The sequence below is a fragment of the Entelurus aequoreus genome, linkage group LG09 (genome assembly GCF_033978785.1).
Source record: "Entelurus aequoreus isolate RoL-2023_Sb linkage group LG09, RoL_Eaeq_v1.1, whole genome shotgun sequence".
In the NCBI taxonomy this organism is placed as follows: Eukaryota; Metazoa; Chordata; class Actinopteri; order Syngnathiformes; family Syngnathidae; genus Entelurus; species Entelurus aequoreus.
In genome coordinates this window covers 60,607,584-60,624,825 of record NC_084739.1, presented here as the reverse complement: position 1 = coordinate 60,624,825, position 17,242 = coordinate 60,607,584, and the positions used below count along the sequence as shown (strand labels likewise).

Sequence of the window (17,242 nt, the reverse complement as noted above, 5' to 3'; positions counted from 1 at the left end):
CAATCCCATAATATCTACAGCTTTTCACACGCACACAAGTAATCCCATGCATACTTGGTCAACAGCCATACCGGTCACACTGAGGGTGACCGTATAAACAACTTTAACACTGTTACAAATATGCGCCACACTGTGAACCCACACCAAACAAGAATGACAAACACATTTCGGGAGAACATCCGCACCGTAACACAACATAAACACAACAGAACAAATACCCAGAACCCCTTGCAGCACTAACTCTTCCGGGACGCTACAATATACACCCCCCGCTACCCAAAACCCCGCCCACCTCAACCTCCTCATGCTCTCTCAGGGAGAGCATGTCCCAAATCCCAAGCTGCTGTTTTGAGGCATGTTAAAAAAAAATAATGCACTTTGTGACTTCAATAATAAATATGGCAGTGCCATGTTGGCATTTTTTTCCATAACTTGAGTTGATTTATTTTGGAAAACCTTGTTACATTGTTTAATGCATCCAGCAGGGCATCACAACAAAATTAGGCATAATAATGTGTTAATTCCACGACTGTATATATCGGTATCGGTTGATATCGGAATCGGTATTTAAGAGTTGGACTATATCAGAATATCGGATATCGGCAAAAAAGCCATTATCGGACATCTCTAAAAATAACACGCTCCATTGTAATTAATTAATTACTGACTTAAAGAGAAATAAAACAGTTTTGTGGCAAAATATAGAATTCTAATCATTTTGAATAATACACAAGTGTTCCGGTGTTGGGTTCCCCTCCCCATATAATAGGGACACTATTTACAAAGTAGGTCGACTTCCCGACGAGACGCTCAAATATAAAAAAATACCCAGACACAAATTTTAAACCACCAAAGGAACATTTTATAGTGCTTAACTTTTTTTTTTTGCAGAACTGTTACATTGGCTTCTGGCTTTGTTTAGAGTCGGGGGCCGACTCATCGTCAAGATTAAATAATTGCACCAAGGATGGGTACTGTTCACATTTGAATCGATACGGTACCAATTCGCGGATACCGGTAATCAACAGTACCAATTTCCGGTACTTTTGAGTGTGTTGACTAACATTAAGTGTTTTCGTTAATAAAATCTCATTTTAATTGAAACATTAGATGATTATGATAACTGCTGTCCAGTTGTTATAACTTGTTTTGTTATCACATTTCTGAGTCTTGGCAGTATGACGTTAAGTTGCAATTGCAGTTGCCAAGACATTGGATGGCAGTAGTGTATAGTTTATTGTGGGGTTTTTTGCCTCCTTAAAAGAGTTAATATTCTTAAGTATTGTATTTATGATGTTTAATAGTAGCTTGCATCTTAGTTGTAGTTTTCATTAAGAAATTTGGAGGTGTTAAAATCACCATGTAAAATGGCTAATGCTAATCAGTAGAGATGTCCGATAAAGGCTTTTTTGCCGATATTCCGATATTGTCCAACTCTTAATTACCGATACCGATATCAACCGATACCGATATATACAGTCGTGGAAATAACACATTATTGTGCCTAATTTTGTTGTGATGCCCCGCTGGATGCATTAAACAATGTATCAAGGTTTTCCAAAATAAGAGAACAACTTCAACTGAAGTTATGGAAAAAAATGGCAACATGGCACTGCCATATTAATTATTTAAGTCACAAAGTGCATTATTTTTTTAACATGCAGCTTGGAATTTGGGACATGCTCTCCCTGAGAGAGCATAAGGAGGTTGAGGTGGGCGGGGTTAGGGGGGGGCGGGGTTGTGGTGGGGTGGGGTGGGGTAGGGGGTAGCGGGGGTGTATATTGTAGCGTCCCGGAAGAGTTAGTGCTGCAAGGGGTTCTGGGTATTTGTTCTGTGGTGTTTATTTTGTGTTACGGTGCGGATGTTCTCCCGAAATGTGTTTGTCATTCTTGTTTGGTGTGGGTTCACAGTGTGGCGCATATTTGTAACAGTGTTAAAGTTGTTTATACGGACACCCTCAGTGTGACCTGTATGGCTGTTGACCAAGTATGAGTGGCATTCACTAGTGAGTGTGTGAAAAGTCGTAGATATTATGTGACTGGGCCGGCACGCAAAGGCAGTGCCTTCAAGGTTGATTGGCGCTCTGTACTTCTCCCTACGTCCGTGTACACAGCGTCGTTTTCATAAGTCATAAATTTTACTTTTTGAAACCGATACCGATAATTTACGATATTACATTTTGAAGCATTTATCGGCCGATAATATCGGCAGTCCGATATTATCGGACATCCCTACTAATCAGTAGCTTGTCAATAGCAAAGCCAATGTACATTAGCATCAAGCTAGCACTTTTTTTGGAAAAGTGGAGCTTTATTTAACTTACATTTGAGTATTTTTGTTGAGTTAATTACTTTGTTGGCATTGAAAATTGCAACATTACATGGAGGTAGTTTGGCTAAGTTCGCTCTCAGTGCTGCTAGACTGAACGCCAAGTGCCGAAGTGCACCGGTGGGTGCTCAGTAGGGCCAGCGGGATTCGGTCGGTGCAAAAAAACTACCGGATTCGGTACCCATCCCTAAACTGCACACATAAAAATAACGCTTTGATACCAATCACCTGCGTGAAAAACAGCAGCGGGGAGCTATTGCCGTTCAATTAGAACGCCATTAACTGCGATTAATCTTCCACAGTGATTCTCAAACGGTAGTGGTATGCAGGCTCCATCTAGTGCTGCGCCAAAGAATCACTTAATGAAATATTCAAACACAGTGTTACTGTTCAAACTGTGTGTGATGTTACAGTGGCCAACAATATTAAATATACTTGTTAAAAAAAACCTCTGCCTTGTTTTGAATGAATACTTAGGCCTACTATGCTACTGTATTTTAATATTGGTCATTACGGTGATACTTGGAGAGACAATTGTTTTCTGAGGTGGTACTTTTGGAAAAAAAAGTTCCAGAACCACTGATCCATCACAAAGTAACTTGAATTCTCTCTAGCTTTGTTTTACACCGAAACTTGTAAAATAGAACATTTTCGCTTTCTTCTAAGCTGTTCAGTGTCACTTCTTCTTCGTCGTCGTCGTCGTCGTCAGAAAGAAGCTTACGGGTTCGGTCTTTGATCGCTTTAAGCCGACGTGACGTAAAACATCCACACTGCAGATTTTGATATTCTCTTTTCTTCTTTTCTCGGTGCAAGTAAACAAATCTCTCTTCTTTTTTAGAGGAGGAAAGCTAATCTGCAGTGTAAATGAGGAGCAGCTGCTTATTGGTGTGTGTGTGTGTGTGTGTGTGTGTGCGTGTGTGTGTATAGACGTGCATGTTTGGGTGTGATATCATCACGTCGTGTGTTTGCGTGTCATGTCTCGCCAGTGTGCCGTTTAAGTGATGTCTGGTCTGTTCGAGCTGGTGATATATCTTTTTTTTTTATAATTTTTTAGCAGTGTGTGTGTGTGTGTGTGAGTTAGAATGGTCAATCAGGCACCTCCTCCCACACACACATATACATATACATATATTCCACACACACACTCGGTGTGCTTATCAGAAGATAAGCAGAGGAGACTTTAATCACCTTCAGATGTGAGGGGGCACTCCAAGTTGTCCTCATATTTGCATGCAGCACACGACCCCTGCTTATATGTGCGAGTGTGTGTGTGTGTGTGTGTGTGTGTGTGTGTCCGTGCGCACTAAAACCCGAATTGATCTTATTCCAGATCAATTCCTCCATTAGTTCAATTTCTTATCTTCAATACGGCATCCGCACTTTTCTCCCATTTCTCTCTCTTCTTACCCAAAAGTGATCCTGATTATCTTTGCAAAGGCAGAATCTTTGATACGGCTTATGCACTGGCTCTCTCTAGCGCAGGTGTGCCTAATGTTGTGGCTGGAGATGTCCGATATTATCGGACTGCCGATATTATCAGCCGATAAATGCTTTAAAATGTAATATCGGAAATTATCGGTATCGGTTTCAAAAAGTACAATTTATGACTTTTTAAAACGCCGCTGTATGGAGTGGTATACGGACGTAGAGAGAAGTACAGAGCAGTTGCGTCTCCCGGTCATACTTGCCAACCCTCCCGATTTTCCCGGGAGACTCCCAAATTTCAGTGCCCCTCCCGAAAATCTCCCGGGGTAACCATTCTCCCGATTTCCACCCACCCAGACAACAATATTGGTGGCGTGCCGGCCCAATCACATAATATCTACGGCTTTTCACACACACACACACACAAGTGAATGCAAGGCATTCTTGGTCAACAGCCATACAGGTCACAATGAGGGTGGCCGCATAAACACTGTTACAAATATGCGCCACACTGTGAACCCACACCAAACAAGAATGACAAACACATTTCGGGAGATCATCCGCACCGTAACACAACATAAACACAACAGAACAAATACCCAGAAACCCTTGCAGCACTAACTCTTCCGGGACGCTACAATATACACCCCCCGCTACCCTCCCCTCCCCCAACCCCGCCCACCTCAACCTCCTCATGCTCTCTCAGGGAGAGCATGTCCCAAATTCCAAGCTGCTGTTTTGAGGCATGTTTTAAAAAAAAATGCACTTTGTGACTTCAATAATAAATATGGCAGTGCCATGTTGGCATTTTTTTCCACAACTTGAGTTGATTTATTTTGGAAAACTTTGTTACATTGTTTAATGCATCCAGCGGGACATCACAACAAAATTAGGCAAAAATTAGGCATAATAATGTGTTAATCCCACGACTGTATATATCGGTATGGGTTGATATCGGAATCGGTAATTAAGAGTTGGACAATATCGGAATATCGGATATCGGCAAAAAAGCCATTATCTGACATCTCTAGTTGTGACCAGTCTTTTGTTTTTGTTTTCAAATCTTAATTATTGAAAAAAATAATATAAATTTTTTTGCTTTATTTATTTTATTTTATTTTTTTAGCAATAACCACCCAAAAAAAAAAAAAAAAAGGTCAGAGTTGAGAGTGCGCCTCCCCGTGCACCAACTGTGTAATAACATTTGATGAGTCAAAGTGAGTCACTGTAACGTCCACTTCACTGTCCAATTGTCCCAGCAGCGGTTACAGCCGCGCGCTCCTCGCTGTCCACTTCCTCCGCGGCTGCTGCGTGAGTAATGGACTCAACAGCTGGACGCCGCCTCCGTTAACTCAAGTCCTTTTCGAAGCCCACCGTGTTAAAGGAGCCTGTAATATTATGTATTATATCTTATGTTCTTTTTAAGGCTTACTTCTCACAGTGCTTCGTTTGTTAGGCATACCCGTTGAGTCAGGCGAAGATTTTGGTCAGGTTTGTTGGTGGTTTATATGGGTGGGTTAGTTAGTTAGGGGAGTTGGATAGTAGGGTGGTAGACTAGGCCAGTTGAATAGGATTTATTGGGATTTAGTTTTAGTTGGGTGGCTTGGTCACTTAGTAGACTGATTGTTGGGTTCGTTGGTGGTTTATATTTGTGGGTTAGTTAGTTAGGTGGGTTAGATAGTAGGACGGTAGAATAGGCCAGTTGGTTGGGATCGATTGGGCTTTAGTGAGCTAGCTGGTCGGGTTTTACAAAACCCAAAACCAGTGAAGTTGGCACGTTGTGTAAATGGTAAATAAAACAGAATACAATGATTTGCAAATCCTTTGCAACTTATATTCAATTGAATAGACTGCAAAGACAAGATACTTAACTGCAAAGACAAGATACTTAACGTTCGAACTGGAAAACGTTGTTGTTTTTTGCAAATATTTGCTCATTTGGAATTTGATGCCTGCAACACGTTTCAAAAACGCTGGCACAAGTGGCAAAAAAGACTGAGAAAGTTGAGGAATGCTCATCAAACACTTATTTGGAACATCCCACAGGTGAGCAGGCTAATTGGGAACAGGTGGGTGCCATGATTGGGTGTAAAAGCAGCTTCCATGAATAGAATAAAAATGCTCAGTCATTCCCAAACAAGGATGGGGCGAGGGTCACCACTTTGTGAACAAACGCGTGAGCATAATTGTCGAACAGTTTAAGAACATTTCTTAACGAGCTATTGCAAATAATTTAGGGATTTCACCATCTACGGTCCGTAATATCATCAAAAAGGTTCAGAGAATCTGGAGAAATCACTGCACGTAAGCGATGATATTACGGACCTTCGATCCCTCAGGCAGTACTGCATCAAAAAAGTGACATCAGTGTGTAAAGGATATCACCACATGGGCTCAGGAACGCTTCAAAAAACCACTGTCAGTAACTACAGTTTGTCGCTACATCTGTAAGTGCAAGTTAAAACTCTACTATGCAAAGCAAAAGCCATTTGTCAACAACACCCAAAAACACTGCCGGCTTCGCTGGGCCCGAGCTCATCTAAGATGGACTGATGCAAGGTAGAAAAGTGTTCTGTGGTCTGACGAGTCCACATTTCAAATCGTTTTTGGAAACTGCGGACGTCATGTCCTCCGGAACAAAGAGGAAAAGAACCTTTCGGATTGTTCTAGGCGCAAAGTTCAAAAGCCAGCATCTGTGATGGTATGGGGGTGTATTAGTGCCAAAGACATGGGTAACTTACACATCTGTGAAGGCACCATTAATGCTGAAAGGTACATACAGGTTTTGGAGCAACATATGTTGCCATCCAAGCAACGTTATCATGGACGCCCCTGCTTATTTCAGCAAGACAATGCCAAGCCACGTGTTACAACAGCGTGGCTTCGTAGTAAAAGAGTGCGGGTACCAGACTGGCCTGCCTGTAGTCCAGACCTGTCTCCCATTGAAAAGGTGTGGCACATTATGAAGCCTAAAATACCACAACGGAGACCCCCGGACTGTTGAACAACTTAAGCTGTACATCAAGCAAGAATGGGAAAGAATTCCACCTGAAAAGCTTCAAAAATTGGTCTCCTCAGTTCCCAAACGTTTACTGAGTGTTGTTAAAAGGAAAGGCCATGTAACACAGTGGTATAAATGCCCCTGTGCCAACTTTTTTGCAATGTGTTGCTGCCATTAAATTCTAAGTTAATGATTATTTGCAAAAAAATAATACGTTTCTCAGTTTGAACATTAAATATCTTGTCTTTGCAGTCTATTCAATTGAATATAAGTTGAAAAGGATTTGCAAATCATTGTAATTTGTTTTTATTTACGAATTACACAATGTGCCAACTTCACTGGTTTTGGGTTTTGTAGTTGGGTGGCTTGGTCACCTAGTAGATTGATTGTTGGGTGGGTTGGTTGGTTAATTTAGTGGGTTGGAGTTGGGGGTCAGTTAGGTTGTGGCTGTTTAGTCACACGGAATGGATCGCGTTGTTGAAGGGTTAGTTAGTAGGTTGATCAAATTGGTCGTTTGGATGGGCTGGATAGTGGGGTCGGTTGTTTTGGTTGGTGTGGTGCTACTGGTTGGGTTTTTAAGTGGGTTTGTCGTGTTGTTAGTGGGGTTGGCTGGATCTTCAGGGGCGCTGTAAAAGTTGGAGAAGTTAGGACAATTCTAAAGGCCCTTGTAAAAATGACATTGGTTTTTTTTTTAAATAGGGCCCAGAATTCTAGGCGGCGCCTCTGGATTGCCTGGTTGGTTAAATACTTGGACATTTAACTTGTTTGAAATACAGCGGTACATATTTTTTCGGGATACGAGCTGTCTCTCTGCTAATTGTTATGGTTTAGGTAGCGAGCAAAAATTCCGGTTACGATCCTCCCCAATGGAACAATGGAAACAAGCCTTTTGGCTTTTTGTGACATCCATTTTCTTTTTTAAAGCATTACATGGATTCAATTCTTTAAGATGTCAATAAACTTCTCAATCAATCCCCGCTGCTAGATGGCATAGTGCTGTGTTTCTTACCCATTAGGACCGAGGCCCATTGTTGGGCCGCCAGCGCCCCCTAGAGGGCCGCCAAAAAATATGTGTTTCTCGGCTGTGGTCCGTGTGGGCCGCAGTGGTACTTATTTGTAATACACTTTTCCACCACTTGTGGCAGTAATGACAATATCAAACAAACAGAAGAAGTCCAGTGCTAAAGTCATAGTGAAGTTTCTAAAGCGCAAAAATTATGACTAAAGTGGTGAAACTGTTTTTTTATTTGGACTTTATTTTACTTAAGTTTACCTAAGAAACATGCATTATTAATAATTTATTTAGATTTTGACATCACATGGACAAAGATAAGACCTTCTGGAGGAAAGTTCTGTGGTCAGATGAAACAAAAATTTAGCTGTTTGGCCACAATACCCAGCAATATGTTTGGAGGAGAACATGTGAGGCCTTTAATCCCAGGAACACCATCCTACCATCAAGCATGGTGGTGGTAGTATTATACTCTGGGACTGTTTTGCTGCCAATGGAACTGGTGCTTTTATTACCTCCAAATTCTTCAGGACAACCTAAAATCATCAGCCCGGAGGTTGGGTCTTGGGCGCAGTTGGAACACACGTCAAAAGTGGTAAAGGAATGGCTAAATCAGGCTATAATTAAGGTTTTAGAATGGCCTTCCCAAAGTCTTGACTTAAACGTGTGGACAATGCTGAAGAAACAAGTCCATGTCAGAAAACCAACAAATTTAGCTGAACTGCACCAATTTTATCAAGAGGAGTGGTCAAAAATTCAACCAGAAGCTTGTGGATGGCTACCAAAAGTGCCTTATTGCAGTGAAACTTGCCAAGGGACATGAAACCTAATATTAACATTGCTGTATGTATACTTTTGACCCAGCAGATTTGGTCACATTTTCAGTAGACCCATAATAAATTCATAAAATAACCAAACTTCATGAATGTTTTTTGTGACCAACAAGTATGTGCTCCAATCACTCTATCACAAAAAAATAAGAGTTGGAGAAATTATTGGAAACTCAAAACAGCCATGACATTATGTTCTTTACACGTGTATGTAAACTTTTGACCACGACTGTAGGTCTGCCTTTTGAATAACGGGGGGTTGTGAGATGAGGTGTGTCGATGGTGTGAGGGTAGTTCATAGTTTTTAATAGTTGTGTCATTTTTATTTGTTTTACCATGTATGTTTTATCTTAGATGGTGTCAAATTAAGGACTACAAGTAGATATGAGCTGTTAGCTAAATCTGGTGCACTCATCAAATTGTCCATAAACCAAGCAAAAAAAAGGACACTGCTCAGAAGAAGCGGATAATATTCATTGGATTCAAGAGGACCTATTATGCAAAAGCAACTTTTCTTACCTATTGGTACCTGTTTTTGTCTTCTTGGGATCTACATACAGTAAGTCCCGAAAATGTGAAATCAAACCATGGAGGCATGTCAGAGATATTTATAAAACGATCTTGCCTTCCTTCATACTTCCTCCAAATGAGCCGTTTGGAAATTGCACTATTTGTGACGTTTTTCCCAAGTGTGACGTCCATATACGGTAGACATTTACTCAAAGAGATTTGCACGAGTTCACTGTTGTAGTCCTGATGTTGTAGTGAATAAGTTCCTTCTTTCTCGCTATACTCTTGTTGTGGGGCAGACTGTCTCGTGCATGCACATGCATCCTCCGCTGTTGCAATTTTTAATACAAAGTAGCGTATAGTTCTCACTTATATTTGTCAGTACACTCCAAATCAGGGTTATTCAACTACATCATGAAGAGGGCCGTAGTTTCGAGAGCCCAAGGTCTCAGGGGCCGGACATTGAAATGTGGATGTTTCTTTAGAAAGTGCCTCGCAGGTTATATTCCTTTGAGACTCTGTTTACCTAATTACAAAGTAAACACATGGGCTTTCACGCTGCACTGTCAATACATTCATTATTCTGCCCTCACTACTTGTTTCCAGCATGTGCAGCTAGACAGATAGTTAACAGCATGAAGAAACAGAAGCTCCAAAAGTTTTGTTGAAGATTGATGTTCCTTTTTTTTAACTCAGTTTTATTTAGGTTTGTACGACTGAAAATATAAACATTAAAAAGTGTAATGACCAATGGGTATTTTAAATAAAGAAAAATAGAAGGTTTAGTGTTAATACATTCACACAATAAAGTACATATGTTTACACATATAGGAATAAAATATTCTCAGCAAACATTGCACACATGTGGCGATAAATCTACACACAAATTTAGCGCTACATGTATTAAACAAGCTTTAATCGCCGAACACAATCCCGAATGCAAACAACATCACAAAGTCAGCCATTTTAATGCAGTCGTACTTTGTTGTCCTGTCGCTGTTAAAAGTCAGATTTTCGCGATTTATTTCGATTTTTTTTTTTCAGGGTTGAATGAGAAGTCTTCTTCTACTTACCCCGTCGCTGCTTAATTGTGGCATATTCCGTGCTGTCGCCCCCTATGGGGTGACGGGAGTACTGCATACATGAGCAACACTAGTTTTAATGGTTTCACCAAGTCTATTTGGGTGATGATCAGTGGGCCAAAAAAAAAAAAACTTTGGCCAGCTGGATGTGGCCCGCAAGCCGCCACGTGAAAAGCGCTGGTCTATATAGAAGCGCTAAAAACTGCAACATGATGCATGGATTGACATTGATTTGTATTCGTAATAACAATTTGGGTTACGAGCTCCGTCACAGAGCAAGTTAAACTCGTCAGCAAAGGTCCCACTGTAGATGATACAACAAGATAACTTCTTACCCGCAGTTAGTTGACTAGTTTCAACTAGACCAGGAGTGTCCAAACTTTTTGCCCTGGGGGCCGCATTGGGCTAAAAAAAATTAGGTCGAGGGCCAATTCAAAAAAAATATATATACATATATATAAATACATACACACATATACCGTATTTTTCGGACTATAAGTCGCTCCGGAGTATAAGTCGCACCGGCCGAAAATGCACAATAAAGAAGGAAAAAAACATATATAAGTCGCACTGGAGTATAAGTCGCATTTTTTGGGGAAATGTATTTGATAAAACCCAACACCAAGAATAGACATTTGAAAGGCAATTTAAAATAAATAAAGAATAGTGAACAACAGGCTGAATAAGTGTACGTTATATGACGCATAAATAACCAACTGAGAAGGTACCTGGTATGTTAACGTAACATATTATGGTAAGAGTCATTCAAATAACTACAACATATAGAACATGCTATACGTTTACCAAACAATCTGTCACTCCTAATCGCTAAATCCCATGAAATCTTATACGTCTAGTCTCTTACGTGAATGAGCTAAATAATATTATTTGATATTTTACGGTAATGTGTTAATAATTTCACACATAAGTCGCTCCTGAGTATAAATCGCACCCTCGGCCAAACTATGAAAAAAACTGTGACTTATAGTCCGAAAAATACGGTAGGTGTACATATATAATAATATAATAGATATATAATTAATAAGTAATATAATTAGATATTAAGAGTATGTGAAAGTTGGACTCCTACCTTTACTTCCGTGACAACCCCCTTAAAATTTGTATTCAATCAGAAATACCAAGCAGCTAAAATGCGCCAAACATGGATAACTGTGGAGATAGCGTTTTGTATTTTTCCCATCATGCTTTGTAATGGATTTAAATAGGTGTATTCCGGAATTTGTTTATGGTGCTTGGAGATGTTTTATAATAGCCAGAAATTGTGACCATGTCTGTTGGCATTTTGTGTTTTTTTTTGTTTTTTTTGTGCACCGTTACAAGGGAAGGTTGTTTGCATTGGGTCATATATGTAAATGCTGCGTTTAATACATTTCAGAGCATGAAAAGTGGTCGTACACCTGAATCACTCAAAATTCAGCAGCATATAATCTGACTTTTAAAATGAATTGATATCTCCCTGCGGTCGGATGCCCTATAAAACTCAAGACATCTCGCAGGCCAAATTGAAGATCCTGGTGTAGTTTGGACACTTCTGAACTAGACCATCCTTGGCTAAAGTCTGCTCCCTACTGGTTTACACTCTTTCATGGTTTAGGGTTGATTGTTGATGGTCAGGTGCATAGGCGCCAGTGGGTGCTCGGCGTGTGTGTATTAGTGTTGTCCCGATACCAATATTTTGGTACCGGTACCAAAAGTATTCCGGTACTTTTCTAAATAAAAGGGAACACAACAAATTTAATTATTGGCTTTATTTTAACAGAAAAATCTTAAGGTACATTAAACATATGTTTTTTATTGCAAGTTTGTCCTTAAATAAAATAGTGAACATACAAGACGACTTGTCTTTTAGTAGTAAGTAAACAAACAAAGGCTCCTAATTTAGCTGCTGACGTATGCAGTAACATATTGTGTCATTTCTCATTCTATTATTTTGTCAACATTATTAAGGACAAGTGGTAGAAAATGAATTATTAATCTACTTGTTCATTTACTGTTAATATCTGCTTACTTTCTCTTTTAACATGTTCTATCTACACTTCTGTTAAAATGTAATAATCACTTATTTTTCTGTTGTTTGATACTTTACATTAGTTTTGGATGATACCAAAAATTTTGGGTATCAATCCGATACCAAGTAGTTACAGGATCAGACATTGGTCATATTCAAAGTCCTCATGTGTCCAGGGACATATTTTCTGAGTTTATAAATATAATATACATTCTAAAAAAATGAAAAAAAATTTTGTGATGTTAAAAAATATCGATGTAATCAAAGTAGTATCGACTAGATACGCTATTGTACGTTGTATAGGTGTAGATCCACCGATGGCGTTTGTTTATATTGTAGCGTCCCGGAAGAGTTGGTGTTGCAGGGAATTCTGGGAAATTGTTCTGTAGTGTTTATGTTGTGTTGCGGTGCAAATATTCTTCCAAAATGTGTTTGTCGTTGTTGTTTAGTGTGGTTTCACTATATGGCACAGGTTTATGACAGTATTGGCATTGTTCATACTGCCACCCTTAGTGTGACAGTTGAGTAAGTATGCCCTTCATTTGCTTTGTGCAGCGTGTTCAAAGTTAAGATGATTATGTCATTAATTCAACAATGAAATCTCCGTCAGGATTTGTTACTTATAGACTATATGATTTGTGACTTTCACGTTATGTAAAACTGACTAACCTCGTCACAAAATTAACAACAACAACATTGATATTTCAAAAATTATTTTGAAGGTTGAAAGTTGCCATCAATCCCACATGGGTGCTCGGCATTGTCCGTGGGTGCTCGGGCCCCGAAGCACCCACGGCATTGGCGCCTACGGTCAGGTGTGTCGCTTACCTTGAGATGCACGTCCCACACCTGAGTGTCATACTGCTGGCGCTGAGACACCAAGAGTCCAGCCTGCCGGGCCAGCTGACAGAACATCTGCAGGGTGTCGCCTCGCAGTGGGGCGAACACCAAGGCCACGCCCTGGTGGAAGATGATGTTGATGAGCAGGAACAGAGTAAAACAACTTGCACTGAGCCTTGTCTATAAAATGTGCTACACCTCCCTGATACCGAAGTACATGTCAAACTACTTCCATAACGTAAATGACCGCCATAACCACAACACCAGGGGGAGCTCCACAAACCACGTTAAACCCAGATTCCGATCTAACAAAGGTCTTAACTCAGGGGTGTCCAAACTTTTTCCACGGAGGGCCGCACACGGAAAAATTAAAGCATGTGGGGGCCATTTTGATATTTTTCATTTTCTAACCATAACAAAATATATACATTTTTTATTTATTTTACCTTTAGGGGTCCCGGGTACCATAAAGGGTCTCAGTCATTAAAATGTTAAAAATAAGTCAGATTATTATTTTTTTTAAATTATTTAACACTTACAGTAAATCTCTATATCAACTTCAAGTTGATATAAAGTAATACAAATTTTAAAAAATGTTTTATGGCTTTTCTGTCAAAAACAACTTTTTTTTTTTTATAGTAAAACTGAAATATGCAGTATTTAGTAATTAGAGCCCTAAAAGATCAATAATGCAGGACACCATTGATTTTAATTATTTCATATTTTTGAGTAATCACAGTGAAAAGATAAATAAAAAATCACTAAATATATTTGGGATCCAAAAGGTGCCCCACTCATAAAGTGATACATTTTTATTAGGTTTTTCTTTTACTTTCAACACTTAAGTTACGAGATCAACTTCAGATATATCTGTCGATTTTATGCTGGAACTATTATTTTGTTTGTTTTATGCGCTTTTCTCAAAGAAAACGTTGATGTTTTTATATGGCTACTACACAATATATGCAATATTTACCACATAAAACATTTTAAAGTAAAATATTTGAAGTAATTGGAGCCCTGAAAATAATTAATTATAACATGGATTTTTTGTCATTATTTATTTTTTTTGAGCAATGGCAAAAAAAAATAATGAAGAAAGACAAAAGAAAAAAAAACAGCCTGCATGGCAGCTTTTGTGTCAACATTGCAACTTTTTCTCGTTAGATTTCACCTCATTCCACTTTTTTTTAATGTTCTTTTTTATTTTTACAATAGTATTTCCAGAATGTGTGGCGGGCCGGTAAACACTTAGCTGCGGGCCGCAAATGGCCCCCGGGCCGCACTTTGGACACCCCTGTCTTAACTCATTTTCCTTCTATGCCACATCAATATGGAATGCACTTCCAACAGGTGTAAAAGAAAGTGCATCTCTACCCTCCTTCAAAACCGCACTAAAAGAACACCTCCAGGCAACTACAACCCGAGACTAACCCCCTCCCCCCACCACATCCCACCTCCCCGGATTGTAAATAATCAAATGTAAATAATCAAATGTATATACTTGTTCTTATGCTTTCCGAGCTCACTATGTTCGCTGCTCGCTGTACATATCCTACCAAGTCAGACCTACACTGTTTCAATGTCCATTTCTCAGATGATATAATTGTTGATGACTGAAGTGCTGATATCAACCAAACCGAACCCCCCTATCCCACCCCCCGGATTGTAAATAATGTAAATAATTTCATGTATATACTCTGATGATTAACTTGTGTGATGACTGTATTATGCTGATAGTATATATTTGTACCGTGAATTGATTAACGTGGACCCCGACTTAAACAAGTTGAAAAACTTATTCGGGTGTTACCATTTAGTGGTCAATTGTACGGAATATGTACTATACCAGGGGTCGGCAACCTTCAGCATACAAAGAGCCATTTGAGCCCATTTCCCCCCAAATAAAACCCAACTGTCCATGAAGCATTAAATGCTCTATTTTCATCAAAAATGTTTCTCTTTTTTGATCCCTCCATTGCTAGCTTACCAAGGGTTGACCGCTAAAAACAATACAATTGCTTGGCAGCAAGAGATGACGCGCAGGGGCTGTGACATACGCGAATCTCTTAGGGGTGATGGACGGCTGGGCAGCGCCAGAGGAGCTGCAGCCTGCCAACGTGGCCCCCACTCCCCCCCCCCCCCATCTGTTGCAAGTCTCAAGATGTATGTTGTAATATGTATATGTGTTTTGCTATGGAGGTTTTTTCCCACTCCAGATTGGGCTCTCTTTGGAGCCCAGTCTAGATTGTATTTTTTTACTCATCCTCCCCCAGCGTTGAACTTTTTCCCATCTTTTACGGGGCACCTTGTGGCGACCCATCAGCGTTCCTGTTCTGTCACCCTGTACACTGTTTGTTTGTCTAATCTTGAACGGGTTTGTTTGCTGAAAAGAAAATGTCATTGTACTTGTGCAATGACAATAAAGACCTACCTACCTACCTTCGATCGACAATATATCAAAATGTTTCATTATCATATAATAAGATACCAGAACTCTCCAAAATAACATTTGTTAGATTAAAAATATCTGAATTAATGTAATTAATTAAGTAACCATTATTTGTTGACATTTTGTTTCAAAGCCAAAGGGAGCCACGGCGGTGGCATGAAAGAGCCGCATGTGGCTCCCTGTACTATACTGTGCAATCTACTAATAAAAGTCTCAATCAATCAATCAAAACATTTTCAACATGGACGTACAAAACTGTGATGAGCGCGCACGTGGAGGAGCAGTAAGACTGTTTTTGCTTTTATTACCACCACAACAAAAACAAATCAAAGCCGCATAGAAATAGGAAGCAGGTGTGATGTTGCGTATCAATAATCTCACCAGCGGTGTGTGTGTGTTGTCCTGTGCGTGCTAAGAGGATTAGCAACAGGTTCAAAGTTTCTTTGAAATCCTCCAGCTTTTAGTTTTATGTCACGCTGATCGTGTTGTCATTATTCTAATTGAACGGAGCAAAGCGAGGCGCACGCACAAACAGACAAATGAACAGAAAAGCCGCAGGACAACACTGTTCGCTGGCTCTTTTTTGGTTTTTCGGCCAAACATCCAGCTGTCTTCATGTAACGCCTCCAATGAAAACAACACGCACACACACAAAAAAATCAAACAGACAAACCCCCCCCCCCCCCCCCCACTCCCGCATTAATCAGCTGATTAAGAGGATCTGGCCCACCCGGATGGCGCACCTTTGTCACAAACAACAAATTAGTGCCATTAGATGGGAGAAGTCGGGGTTTTTGTTAATTGTTTAATCAGCTTAGCGAATGATTCAATATTTGGCCAGCGATGTTGTGTCTGATCGCCGCCCCTCAAATCATATTAGCTCCCGAATTATCTCGGCGGGATTAAAGAGATATTAATATATCAGAGGGAAAATAAACACACACATGAATAACAACAATAATTTGACCGCAAACCAGGACCTTACATTTGTACTCAATTTTTCATGAGTAAATAATGTAAATTCTGGACTATAAGCCGGTGCTTTTTTCCTACCCTTAGCACCCTGCGGCTAATTTATACATTTTTCTTTGCTGACGGCCATAATGCAAATAGTTTTGAAAAAAAACAAGCAAAGACACTGTATAGTGTCATCATTTGAACGAGTTTGTTCACTGCAGTGTTGCATTACCCTTTTGTTTAGACAGAGCGTTTAACCGTCTTCTAGCCGTCCATAGCGTTTCTACTCGTATGGATTCTTCATTCTTCACTCAAAGCAACGTTTGTAGGTTTCACAATGTAACTAAAACTATTCAAACTTACTAAACCGTCCCATGTGTGATGTCTGTAGGAGTGTTTTCATGCATATTTGTACGTGCCATCGTAATGTGATGAAGTTAACGTCATTTGCATTAGCTAATATGCTAACACGTTTACGAGTGTCTCTGTTAGTATTATTAACTTACAATGGCATTTTTTTGTATTGTTTCAGTTTTGTAAATTCACCAAAATGTTACCGTGAATTTATTGAATCTGTTTAGCTGATTTGAGAGCTAGCTTCAGCAGCTAGTGGGTCCATGACGATGACTTCTGTTTTTTTTTGATCACCCGTTTTACTGCCGCGTTACAGACACCGTTTGGAAACAATTGAGGTGTACAAATAAACAACTAACATTTTTCTGTGTAAACAACTCATTTCACAACGTATATATCTGCGGCTTATAGTCTAGTCCGGC

At 39.7% G+C, this 17,242-nt stretch overlaps 1 protein-coding gene across 2 annotated transcripts in view; it reads right to left on the bottom strand.

Annotated features, from left to right (window-relative positions):
- Positions 1–17,242, bottom strand: part of camkmt (calmodulin-lysine N-methyltransferase) — a 483,770-nt gene that overhangs the window by 145,228 nt on the left and 321,300 nt on the right. For both annotated transcript variants that reach the window (XR_009827287.1, XM_062059074.1), the window contains exon 10: positions 13,046–13,177. Coding sequence is in view for 1 of the 2 variants with exons in the window: in XM_062059074.1 (XP_061915058.1) it covers positions 13,046–13,177 (132 nt within the window). In the remaining variant the exon portion in view is untranslated. The remainder of the gene's footprint in view (positions 1–13,045; positions 13,178–17,242) is intronic.